General features: G+C 35.8%; 1 protein-coding gene across 1 annotated transcript; it reads right to left on the bottom strand.

Annotated features, from left to right (window-relative positions):
- Nucleotides 1–8,705: 8,705 nt before the first annotated feature.
- LOC133612747 (parathyroid hormone-related protein-like) lies at nt 8,706–13,655 on the bottom strand. The gene is made up of 3 exons (XM_061970418.2): nt 13,382–13,655; nt 13,181–13,300; nt 8,706–9,444 (listed from the first exon to the last, which is right to left on the bottom strand). The coding sequence occupies exons 2-3, from the start codon at nt 13,282–13,284 to the stop codon at nt 9,060–9,062; spliced, it is 489 nt and encodes a 162-aa protein (XP_061826402.2). The 5' UTR covers nt 13,285–13,300; nt 13,382–13,655; the 3' UTR covers nt 8,706–9,059.
- Between the last annotated feature and the right edge of the window lie 505 nt (nt 13,656–14,160).

The raw sequence follows: 14,160 nt of genomic DNA, 5'->3' as shown, positions 1-14,160 counted from the left end.
ATATATATATATATCTTAACCACGCCCCCAACCACGCCCCCCGCCCCACCCCGACCACGCCCCTGCCCCCACCCCCCATCCCCCACCTCCCGAAATCGGAGGTCTCAAGGTTGGCAAGTATGGCTCACTTAGACCTAGATTTCATACACTGACTACCCCCAGCAAAAATCAACAGGAAGTTTGCAATTCCCCCTTCAAAACAAAAGTTGTGTAAAAACAGTCACCTGTTTTCAAACATTATCTCCTCTGAGCGCGTTTGTCGTGTCGGCTTCAAATTAGCACAGGAGAGAGATTGAACCCTTCTGATTAAAAGTTGATGAAAGAGTTTTAACTACTGCTCCGGTTTGGATTTTATGAGCCCTCAAAGTCGGTCCCGTCCATTGCTGCTTGCAGCTTTAATTATTATTATTATAATTGCAGTTTGATCTGACAAAGTCTCTCAACTTTTTCTCACCTCAGCTCATATTGATCAGATGTTGTTGACGCACGTTGACGTCATGTGACTTTTAAAATGTCCCCCCCCCAGTTCTTAGTTGTGTCATCTCCTCCATGGTACTTTATATTTCATGTCACTCACCGTCATAGTCTTTCTTTCATTCCCCGAGTCCGTGGTGTCGCGTCCTCGCGGTCTGAGCTGGCGTCCATCGCTGCTTGGCTTCCTGGGCCCAGCTGAGCGTGTGATTGTTACAGGTGGAACAGCAAACATCATCAGTCATTCTGCATGAGTGGCTTTAAAGGCTGCACACCAGCTGCGAGCAAAACAAACTCCTTTTTGGCGGGGGGGTTCATCATGGAAGAAGAGAACGTTTACTTAGAATATTAACGGCCATATTTTATACTGTTTCATGTGAGCTGGATTTATGGGACGTATTAAAAGCTCGGTGTGAATAAACAGGCCAGTTTAGGAACTCCAAGGAGTGAATGAAGTCATGACTCAAGTCAGGTTTTCCACGTCTCTGATTCCATTATACTGCAAGTATTTGACTCCATTATACTGCATGTACAGTATTTGACTTCATTATACTGCATGTATTTGACTACATTATACTACATGTATTTGACTACATTATACTGCATGTATTTGACTACATAAAACTGCAAGTTATTTGACTCCATTATACTGCATATATTTGACTACATAAAACTGCAAGTCATTTGACTCCATTATACTGCATATATTTGACTACATAAAACTGCAAGTTATTTGACTCCATTATACTGCATATATTTGACTACATAAAACTGCAAGTTATTTGACTCCATTATACTGCATGTATTTGACTACATTATACTACATGTATTTGACTACATTATACTGCATGTATTTGACTACATTATACTGCATGTATTCGACTCCATTATACTGCATGTATTTGACTCCATTATACTGCATGTATTTGACTATATTATACTGCATGTATTTGACTCCATTATACTGCATATATTTGACTACATAAAACTGCAAGTTATTTGACTACATAAAACTGCAAGTTATTTGACTCCATTATACTGCATATATTTGACTACATAAAACTGCAAGTTATTTGACTCCATTATACTGCATATATTTGACTACATAAAACTGCAAGTTATTTGACTCCATTATACTGCATGTATTTGACTACATTATACTGCATGTATTTGACTACATTATACTGCATGTATTTGACTACATTATACTGCAAGTTATTTGACTCCATTATACTGCATGTATTTGACTACATTATACTGCATGTATTTGACTACATTATACTGCATGTATTTGACTACATTATACTGCATGTATTTGACTACATTATACTGCAAGTTATTTAACTACATTATACTGCATGTACAGTATTTGACTACATTATACTGCATGTATTTGACTACATTATACTGCATGTATTTGACTACATTATACTGCATGTATTTGACTACATTATACTGCAAGTTATTTGACTCCATTATACTGCATGTATTTGACTACATTATACTGCATGTATTTGACTACATTATACTGCATGTATTTGACTACATTATACTGCATGTATTTGACTACATTATACTGCAAGTTATTTAACTACATTATACTGCATGTACAGTATTTGACTACATTATACTGCATGTATTTGACTACATTATACTGCATGTATTTGACTACATTATACTGCAAGTATTTGACTACATTATACTGCAAGTATTTGACTCCATTATACTGCATGTATTTGACTATATTATACTGCATGTATTTGACTCCATTATACTGCATGTATTTGACTACATTATACTGCATGTATTTGACTATATTATACTGCATGTATTTGACTACATTATACTGCATGTATTTGACTACATTATACTGCATGTATTTGACTACATTATACTGCAAGTATTTGACTCCATTATACTGCATGTATTTGACTATATTATACTGCATGTATTTGACTACATTATACTGCATGTATTAGACTACATTATACTGCATGTATTTGACTCCATTATACTGCATGTATTTGACTACATTATACTGCATGTATTTGACTACATTATACTGCATGTATTTGACTACATTATACTGCATGTATTTGACTACATTATACTGCATGTATTTGACTACATTATACTGCATGTATTTGACTACATTATACTGCAAGTTATTTAACTACATTATACTGCATGTACAGTATTTAACTACATTATACTGCATGTATTTGACTACATTATACTGCATGTATTTGACTACATTATACTGCAAGTTATTTGACTCCATTATACTGCATGTATTCGACTACATAAAACTGCAAGTTATTTGACTCCATTATACTGCATGTATTTGACTACATTATACTGCATGTATTTGACTACATTATACTGCATGTATTTGACTACATTATACTGCATGTATTTGACTACATTATACTGCATGAATTTGACTACATTATACTGCAAGTTATTTGACTCCATTATACTGCATGTATTTGACTACATTATACTACATGTATTTGACTACATTATACTGCATGTATTTGACTACATTATACTGCATGTATTCGACTCCATTATACTGCATGTATTTGACTCCATTATACTGCATGTATTTGACTACATTATACTGCATGTATTTGACTACATTATACTGCAAGTTATTTAACTACATTATACTGCATGTACAGTATTTGACTACATTATACTGCATGTATTTGACTCCATTATACTGCATGTATTTGACTACATTATACTGCATGTATTTGACTACATTATACTGCATGTATTTGACTACATTATACTGCATGTATTTGACTACATTATACTGCATGTATTTGACTACATAATACTGCAAGTTATTTGACTCCATTATACTGCATGTATTTGACTACATTATACTGCATGTATTTGACTACATTATACTGCATGTATTTGACTACATTATACTGCATGTATTTGACTACATTATACTGCATGTATTTGACTACATTATACTGCATGTATTTGACTACATTATACTGCATGTATTTGACTACATTATACTGCATGTATTTGACTACATTATACTGCATGTATTTGACTACATTATACTGCATGTATTTGACTACATAAAACTGAAAGTTATTTGACTACATAAAACTGCAAGTTATTTGACTCCATTATACTGCATATATTTGACTACATAAAACTGCAAGTTATTTGACTCCATTATACTGCATATATTTGACTACATAAAACTGCAAGTTATTTGACTCCATTATACTGCATGTATTTGACTACATTATACTGCATATATTTGACTCCATTATACTGCATGTATTTGACTACATTATACTGCATGTATTTGACTACATTATACTGCATATATTTGACTACATTATACTGCATGTATTTGACTACATTATACTGCATGAATTTGACTACATTATACTGCAAGTTATTTGACTCCATTATACTGCATGTATTTGACTATATTATACTGCATGTATTTGACTACATTATACTGCATGTATTAGACTACATTATACTGCATGTATTTGACTCCATTATACTGCATGTATTTGACTACATTATACTGCATGTATTTGACTACATTATACTGCATGTATTTGACTACATAATACTGCAAGTTATTTGACTCCATTATACTGCATGTATTTGACTACATTATACTGCATGTATTTGACTACATTATACTGCATGTATTTGACTACATTATACTGCATGTATTTGACTCCATTATATCGCATGTATTCGGCCAAAAAACATCCTAGACTTTCCAGAAAGAGAGTTATTGATGATTGGTCAGTTTTGCTCTTCCTCATTCTGATGTTTTGATTGATTTTCAAGGCTTTATCAGCTATTCTGCAGCGTTTATGACTGTGTCAGATAATGGCCCATGCTCTTATAGCACCGGATGTAGCAGAGCGTGATGCATTCACCGTCCCTGGCATTATTCTCTACCCTGTGTGCGTGCGCGTGTGTGTGTGTGTGTGTGTGTGTGTGTGTGTGTGTGTGTGTGTGTGTGTGTGTGTGTGTGTGTGTGTGTGTGTGTGTGTGTCAACAAAAATGTGGTTTGTTTCAAATCAAAGCTACTCAGACCATCTGTCGTCCCTAAATGAGAATTTAAGTAATATAATATATATATATATATATATTTTTCTTTAATTTTATTTTATTTTTTTTTACCCCTTTTCGAGCAGCAACATGGAAAGAAGCAGAAATGCTTTTCTTTTTTTTTTTTTAACAACATGATCTGTCTTACAAATGCTTAATTTCCACTAACAATCAGTCAAAACATATTATTATTATTATTATTATTATTATTATTATCATGCATGATCATTATTTATTACCACCGTTTACCTGCTTAATAATTTAAAAAAATACACGACAAATGTATCTCTAATAACCTCCGTCTTTGTAGATCTGCATCTGTTCTTTGTGTTTTCTACTGTCAGGTTCAAACACTGATGACATCTAGTAATCAGACAAAGAAGCAAGGAATTTAACTTTCTGCTCCGCCGCTCCCAGTCTGTGGAACGCTCTCCCTGACCACCTGAGGGTACCACAGACTGTGGATGCTTTAAAAAAAGGCTTAAAAACCCTTCTTTTTAAAAAAGCCATTTTTTGTTTTAGATATATGCATACTAGTTTTAGCTATTTTGCCGTTCTAGTTTTTATTTTTAGTTATTTTTTATATCTTTTTATTGTATTTATTTTTTTAATACACTGTAGCACTTTGAGGTTGTTTACTCAATGTAAAGTGTTTTTTTTTTACAAATAAAATCTATTATTATTATTATTAAACAAAGACAGAATTCAATTTAGCTCAATTGAGGAGAAACGTCTGGGCTGTACTCTTTGTACAGTCTTCCACCACGCTCTGACGAAAGATTGTACGCCTCCTCTTTTATTTGGACTTTCCCTGATTACATGGCAACAGCTGTTTCTAAAGGAAGGGGGGTCGTAAACAGCTGTTCAGATAAATTTGCAGCAATTTAATTTTTTTCTAGTTAGTTTAGTAGAATTTGGCACAAAAAAATGTGCTGCGATTGGAACAAAATACAGTAGAATATTTGTAATTTAAAAAAAAAGAAACACGATTTGCAATTTATTAGATAGAAGCTTCCTTTAAACATATATATATATATATATATATATATATATATATATATATATATATATATATATATATATATATATATATATATATATATATATATATACATATATATATATATATATATATATATATATATATATATATATATATATATATATATATATATATATATATATATATATTTAAAGGAAGCTTCTATCTTATAAATTGCAAATTGTGTTTCTTTACTGTATTTAAAAATATTTGTAAATAAAAAAAAAAGAAACACGATTTGCAATTTATTAGAAACTTCCTTTAAATATATATATATATATATATATATATATATATATATATATATATATATATATATATATATATATATATATATATATATATATATATATATATATATATATATATATATTTAAAGGAAGCTTCTATCTTATAAATTGCAAATTGTGTTTCTTTACTGTATTTAAAAATATTTGTAATTAAAAAAAAAAGAAACACGATTTGCAATTTATTAGAAACTTCCTTTAAATATATATATATATATATATATATACAGTATATATATATATATATATATATATATATATATATGTATGTGTGGGAAAAAAATCACAAGACTATTTCATCTCTACAGGCCTGTTTCATGAGGGGGTTCCCTCAATCATCAGGAGATTTTAATGGGAGCATTCACATACCATGGATTATATAGGGCACAGAGTGGGTGGGTACAGGCTGGTGTAGGGGCGTGGTGATTGGCTCATGTGTTACCTAGGAGGTGTTTCCGTCTGTGGCGGCATGCTGTTACAATTCCGCTGCGCTTGTTGAGGGATGACAGGTCTGGACGGTAAATAATAAACAGTTTTTCTTTCAAGCATAGGTTGCATCTTTTATTACCACTATTGTAAGGTGTGCTGGATGCAAGAATTTGCCATGTTATTGAATATTCAACATTATTGTCTTTGAGGTCCCAAATGTGTTTGCTGAGTTCTGTGGTATTCCGCAGGTTTTGGTTCCTGAAAGAAGCCTTGTGATTGTTCCATCTGGTTTTGAACTCTCCTTCAGTTAATCCTACATATGTGTCGGATGTGTTAATGTCCTTGCGTGTTACCTTAGATTGGTAGACAACTGATGTTTGTAAGCACCCCCCGTTGAGAGGGCAATCAGGTTTCTTTCGACAGTTGCAACCTTTGTTGGTTTTGGAGTCGCTCTGTCCGGGGGCCGACGGCTCATTTGCAATTGTTTTGTTGTGGTTTGAGATGATTTGTCGTATATTGTTCATGCAGCTGTAGCTCAATTTAATGTTGTTCTTGTTGAATACTTTTCTTAGGGTGTTGTCTTTGGGAAAGTGTTTGTCAATCAGATTGAGGAATTTGTGTCCAATGTTAGTTGAGACGTTTTTGCTGTATGGGGGGGTTGTTCCAGATGATGTCGTTTCGTTTTCTGTTCTTTTTCGGTTGGTTTCCTGGCGTGGGTTCATAGGTGAGGGTGAAATTGTATCCGCTTTCATCAAGGGCTTTTTGGTACGGGGGGGGTTGCTTGGTCAAATTCAGCTTTGCTAGATGACAGCATCGATAGCCTTTTATTAATTCCGGTAGGTATTCTTTTCGTGGTGGTGGGTGGGTGGTTGCTGTCATGGTGCACGTATTGGAGTGTTGTGTTGTGTATATATATATTTAAAGGAAGCTTCTAATAAATTGCAAATCGTGTTTCTTTTTTTTGTAATTACAAATATTCTACTGTATTTTGTTAGATAGAAGCTTATTAGATATAAGCTTCCTTTAAATATATATATGTGTATATATATATATATATGTATATATATATATATATATATATATATATATATATATATATATATATATATATATATATATATATATATATATATGTGTGTGTTTCTTTTTTTTTAATTACAAATATTCTACTGTATTTTGTTAGATAGAAGCTTATTAGATAGAAGCTTCCTTTAAAATATATATATATATATATATATATATATATATATATATATATATATATATATATATATATATATATATATATATATATATATATATATATATATATATATATATATATATTTTAAAGGAAGCTGCCATTGGAACAAAATACAGTAGAATATTTGTAATTTAAAAAAAAAGAAACAAGATTTGTAATTTATTAATAATTTATTAGATAGAAGCTTCCTTTAAAAAAAAAATATATATATATATATATATATATATATATATTTTAAAGGAAGCTTCTATCTAATAAATTACAAATCTTGTTTCTTTTTTTTTAAATTACAAATATTCTACTGTATTTTGTTAGATAGAAGCTTATTAGATATAAGCTTCCTTTAAATATATATATGTGTATATATATATATATATATGTATATATATATATATATATATATATATATATATATATATATATATATATATATATATATATATATATATATATATATATATATATATATATATATATAGATATGTGTGTGTTTCTTTTTTTTTTATTACAAATATTCTACTGTATTTTGTTAGATAGAAGCTTATTAGATAGAAGCTTCCTTTAATATATATATATATATATATATATATATATATATATATATATATATATATATATATATATATATATATATATATTTTAAAGGAAGCTTATATCTAATAAATTACAAATCTTGTTTCTTTTTTTTAAAATTACAAATATTCTACTGTATTTTGTTCCAATGGCAGCACATTTATTTTGTGCCAAAATCTACTAAACTAACTAAAAATAGATCAAATTGTGGCAAATTTATCCGAACAGATTTCAAGAAAGAAAAGACATCCATAAAAATATCTATCTTTGCTCTCAGAATTGTTCAGTTGACCAAAGATGTATTTCAGTTGTAAAAAGAAAAAACCCCGGCCAAATATATCTTAAATTGTCTGTTTTTTTTGTCCAGAAAATGCAAGATTATAATAATGGCATCCAAAAAAGCAAAACAGCACTAATCAGTCCTTATAACTACATTTTTAATGCTTGGTGAATAATAATAATAACGTACATTTATAAGCTCTCAGTGCAAGTCAAGAACATTAAATGACTGACAGCCCCCGACTCCTTCTATAAAAATATAAACTATATACGTGATGAGAGTGGGTTGAACAATAAATTACATCCAGGAGAGATCTTAGGTGGGAAAGGAAAGCGGGACCACAAAAGAACATCCATGTACGTGACAGAACTAAAGTGCATTATGGATTCAGTCAGCAGCACCACAATACATTCACCAAATAAATAGAGACTTTCAAAAAGGAAATAAATTATGGCGGATGTTCCAGGTGATGGTTGTGAAGGTTGTCCAAATAAATATGGAGATGTTGGAACTGAGAGGTGCCATTAAAAAATACAAAGGCAAAAAAAAATCTATCATACAAGCAAAAGGCCGCAAAAGGAGCCCCGGTTGGTGTCAGTGTCTTCTGGTGCTCCACCCGTCTCAGCCTCCAGTCCGAGCCGAGCGGGCCCGCCTGCGCTTCTTGTCGCCCTCCCGGCGCCGGCCCAGCCTGGCCTTTTTTTTCCTCTTGGTGGCCGCCTTCAGCGGCTGGTCCTTGTAAGCCAGCGCCTTGTTGGTCTCCTGCGGCAGGTTGGGGCCCTCCTGCTCGGGCCTGAACCTGTGGGGGAGGTTCTTGGTGGCCTCCGGGGGCTTCTGGAGGTGGAGGTCGTTCCCGCTGAAGTCGGGGGTCCTGTTCTGCACGGGCGGCGCCTGCTCGCGGGCCGTGTGCACCTCGTCCAGCAGCTCCTGCAGCCACAGGCGGCGCTTGAACTCCTGCATGCTGCGGCCCTTGTCGTGCATCAGCTGGGCGTGGCTCACCGACCTCCTCCTGCCGCGGGGTCACGCCAAGATAGACAAAGTCAGGGTTTTTGCATGAGGAGAGATGTTTGTTTTCGACACCTCACGGCAGGCCCGGCCCTAACCAATCTGGCGCCCTAGGCAAGATTTTAGGTGGCGCCCCCCCCACATCGGCAGTGAAGTGTATATACTATGTGGGTAACAACATTTCACTATGTGTATATATTTCCGAATTGGTTTAACTGCCACCCGCCTGAATCTATTTAAAATCTTTTTTTTTTTTTTTTCAACCGCCCGACCCGACCCGACCCGACCCGACCCGACCCGACCCGACCCGACCCGCGGATAAAATCTAATTTTTTTTAATTTCATCCGCCCGATCCGCGGATAATCCGCGGACTCCGCGGTTGTGCCCGCAAACCGCGCATCTCTACTGTAAATATACTCCTCCCCTCTTAGCCCCACCCCCCAACCACGCCCTCGACCACGCACCCCCTCCCACCCCCCACCTCCCGAAATCGGAGGTCTCAAGGTTGGCAAGTATGACCTATCTGGATTCGATAAGGGAATCGATAAGCAGGCCCGGCCCTAACCAATCTGGCGCCCTAGGCAAGATTTTAGGTGGCGCCCCCCCACATCGGCAGTGAAGTGTATATACTCACAAGAACCCGAATAGCTTTGTCTTTGACCTTTTTTTTTTTACTTACAACTATACTTAATATATAAAGGGGTGGAAAAGTGACTATTACCTGCAGGGCAAACATTAGCTAACCAGAAGGCAATAACAATGTAAACAAAAAACACCTGCTTAAAAGATCTAATACAAACATTTATATGCACGTACAACACTTAGAACTTTTAGCATATCAGTATGTGGAATTAAATGATGGAATGGATTAAGTAAAGGAGTTAAAAATTGTACTGATATGATCCAGTTTAAGAGGTTGTTCAAAATAATAGTGCTTACAGAGTACAAAGAAGAAGAATTATGAGAAATACTTTCAACCTTATTGAAAATAAGATATTCTTCATCTCAGTATGTTAATAATGACTGAATTAATTAATTAATTACATATTACAAAACTGTTGTATACTAATTCATAGATGTTATTTTATTATATAAAAAGGTCAGTAAATGATTCTATATATTTGTAAACGCTTTGAAGTGGGAAAGGGGCAGGATTAAATAAGCTTTGCTTCTTCCTACTCCTTTTCGGGCCATGATGTAAAATGAAATGATATGAAATTGTGTGATGTATTATGATGTAAGTGTGTTCATGTTCCAAATAAACTAAAGAAAGAAAGAAATGTCCCTGAGGAATGTAAGGCGGGAGTACTGGTAATGTTGTAACAAATAATATTTCTATTAAATAGGCTTTACTTTGCATTTTAATTAACGTGGGATTATTTTTTGTATTTAGAAATAATAGTAACACATGGCACACTGACAAAGCTTAACCTATTGTGACTATAACAATCTACAAGGTTAATGTAGGTTGCTTCTCTTTCTCCCCCTCCATTTTTCTGCATTCTTTCGTATCTCAAGTTATCATTACGTATATGTATTGTTGCATTTAAACAACTGTATTGTTGATAATAAAGGTAAATTATTGGTATTGTTCATTATCAATAGCGCTGTTTCTATTGGTATTTGTATTGATCCATTTGTAGTGTAATAATGCTCATTGTCATTTCTGTATTATTTTTTATTTTTCGCTAACTGTTTATTTGCTATTACTTTTACCATCATATTTGTACATGTCATATTTGCTGATGTTGCTCTATTGTTGTTGTTGTTGTTGTTTGCTGTTGTTGTTTTTGTCTCTCTGTCTAATCCCCCTCTTGTCCCCACAATTTCCCCCTCTGTCTTCTTTTTTTTTTTCTCTTTCTATCCCCTCCTGCTCCGGCCCGGCTGCACTAAATGATAATATAAATACATTTAATAAAGTCAAATACAAATAAGGCAACAAGAGAAGTATCCTACACTTCTCTTTTGTAAAGTAAATCTGAACAGCCGACATGGGCATCTACATCAACTATATGATTTGCCTGAGAAGCTGGACAGGACACAAAAAAAAAAAAAAAAAAAAAAAAAATGGGAGATGGGGGTTTTCTTTGTGTGCAAAGGAGTTGGCTTTTCCGTTGGAATGCCAGATCAACTAGAGTAGCCGATATGAATGTATTGGTTAAGCTGATCTTCTGAAAATATCAGTAAAACTTGAACATTTTCCAATTATGTCTTGATGGTCCTTCTTACTCAGCATATATGTCATTGAAAAGAACTTGGGCTTGACCAGTAACTTAGATTCCCTGGGAGGAAGAACTGGTCTGACGCAACAGAGCGCAGAAGCAGGGCCGGCCCGTGGCATAGGCCGTATAGGCAAATGCTAAGGGCGCTGTCCATCAGGGGGCGCCACGCAAGTGCCACAAATGTTGGAGAGAAAAAAGAGAAAAAAAGTTGGTACTATTATTTCTAAATACAAAAAATAATCCCACCATAATTAAAATGCAAAGTAAAGCCTATTTAATAGAAATATTATTTGTTACAACATTACGCCCCCCCCCCTCCCGTATCATGACTCTTTTTGGACGTCACCACATCAAAAAAATCAACACAAGATGTCAAAACGGCCAAAACTGTCAGGTGCCCAGGGAAGAAAAAAGAGAAAAGAAGAGGAGGAGAAACGAGAAAAGTAAATCTGAACAGCCGACATGGGCATCTACATCAACTATATGATTTGCCTGAGAAGCTGGACAGGACACACAAAAAAAAAAAAAAAAAAAAAAATGGGAGATGGGGGTTTTCTTTGTGTGCAAAGGAGTTGGCTTTTCCGTTGGAATGCCAGATCAACTAGAGTAGCCGATATGAATGTATTGGTTAAGCTGATCTTCTGAAAATATCAGTAAAACTTGAAAATTTTCCAATTATGTCTTGATGGTCCTTCTTACTCAGCATATATGTCATCGAAAAGAACTTGGGCTTGACCAGTAACTTAGATTCCTTGGGAGGAAGAACTGGTCTGACGCAACAGAGCGCAGAAGCAGGGCCGGCCCGTGGCATAGGCCGTATAGGCAAATGCTAAGGGCGCTGTCCATCAGGGGGCGCCACGCAAGTGCCACAAATGTTGGAGAGAAAAAAAGAGAAAAAAAGTTGGTACTATTATTTCTAAATACAAAAAATAATCCCACGTTAATTAAAATGCAAAGTAAAGCCTATTTAATAGAAATAGCACGGTGCGCCCCCTCCCTTCCCGTATCATGACTCTTTTTGGACGTCACCACATCAAAAAAATCAACACAAGATGTCAAAACGGCCAAAACTGTCAGGTGCCCAGGGAAGAAAAAAGAGAAAAGAAGAGGAGGAGAAACGAGAAAAGTAAATCTGAACAGCCGACATGGGCATCTACATCAACTATATGATTTGCCTGAGAAGCTGGACAGGACACACAAAAAAAAAAAAAAAAAAAAAAAAAAGAAAAAAGAAACAACTTTTTTTTTCTTCTTTTTTTTTTTTTTTTTTTTTTTTTTGTGGCACTGGCGTGGCGCCCCCTGATGGACGGCGCCCTTAGCATTTGCCTATACGGCCTATGCCACGGGCCGGCCCTGCCTCACGGAGCCTTACTGTGTCTGCATTAAGTGGGGCAGATGTCAGTGGAGGCCAGTAGGGGGCAGCATAAACAAGTGAGCTCAAAACCTTGCAGAGGAACGTTGGTCGATGGAACTTTCTCACACACTCGAATCGGGCGCATAAAAGTGAAAACACTCACATTCTGCTACTCGCTCCATCCAGCGGCATCCCGTGAGGTGTCACCGGAGAACACAGCAAGAACACGGCCAAACTCCACTGATGAAGTAAGACCGCCGAGCACATCCTTCCACCCGAAAGTCTGCAAAACAAACCCTTTTTTTCCCCTTGCTTCTAATAGAGCATTTTGCATTTGGCAGCCATAAATAAGAGGCACACTTACATGTTGATTTTGAAAAGATCCTTCAAAGATGATCCCCCCTTGTTGCTATGATGAGAAGCAGGTCTTAGGACTTGTGTGCATATCCATTGGTCTGAGGGCAGCCTGGGGAAACCCCCCTCCGGTCTTTTGCGTTCATTTGCCTCCCCACAGTGGGCTATTTATTTCTCCCAGGTGTCCCAATTAAAGAAGAAAAAGCAGGATCAGGATAGTCGAGCGGCAGCAGAACCGCCAGCTGCACTCCGGTCTGAGGTGGTCTCATGAAGAGCGGAGCATCTTCTGCGGTGGTCCGCATGCACACCAGCTTCTGAGAGGCTTTTTTTTTTTACTCTGAGTCAGCCTGTGTCTGAGAGGAGGGGAGGGGGGACTCCAAAGTTTGGGTTTGAAGATGCAGGCACCACCTCGACCTACCAGTTTGTGCCTCGCGCCCTCCCCCGTCCTGGGAGCCCCCGCCTCTCCTCGCTTATCCCCTCCTTGGCACTCACCTGCAGCTCACAGGCCCCCCAGGTCAGAGCCTCTTGGCATCTGGATGTGGACCAGCATCTCAGCCCCTCTGGCTCTCAAGGAATCAAGATGTCAACAGGACTGCGATACGGGCGGTGGTCAACCCACTGAAGTATCAATCAATCAATCAATCAATCAATCAATGTTTACTTATATAGCCCTAAATCCCGAGTGTCTCAAAGGGCTGCACAAGCCATAACGACATCCGCGGTACAGAGCCCACATACGGGCAAGGAAAAACTCAAAACCCCAATAGGACGTCGATGTGAATGACTATG

This window comes from Nerophis lumbriciformis, linkage group LG10 (genome assembly GCF_033978685.3).
Source record: "Nerophis lumbriciformis linkage group LG10, RoL_Nlum_v2.1, whole genome shotgun sequence".
In the NCBI taxonomy this organism is placed as follows: domain Eukaryota; kingdom Metazoa; phylum Chordata; class Actinopteri; order Syngnathiformes; family Syngnathidae; genus Nerophis; species Nerophis lumbriciformis.
This window is presented reverse-complemented; position numbering and strand designations above follow the sequence as displayed.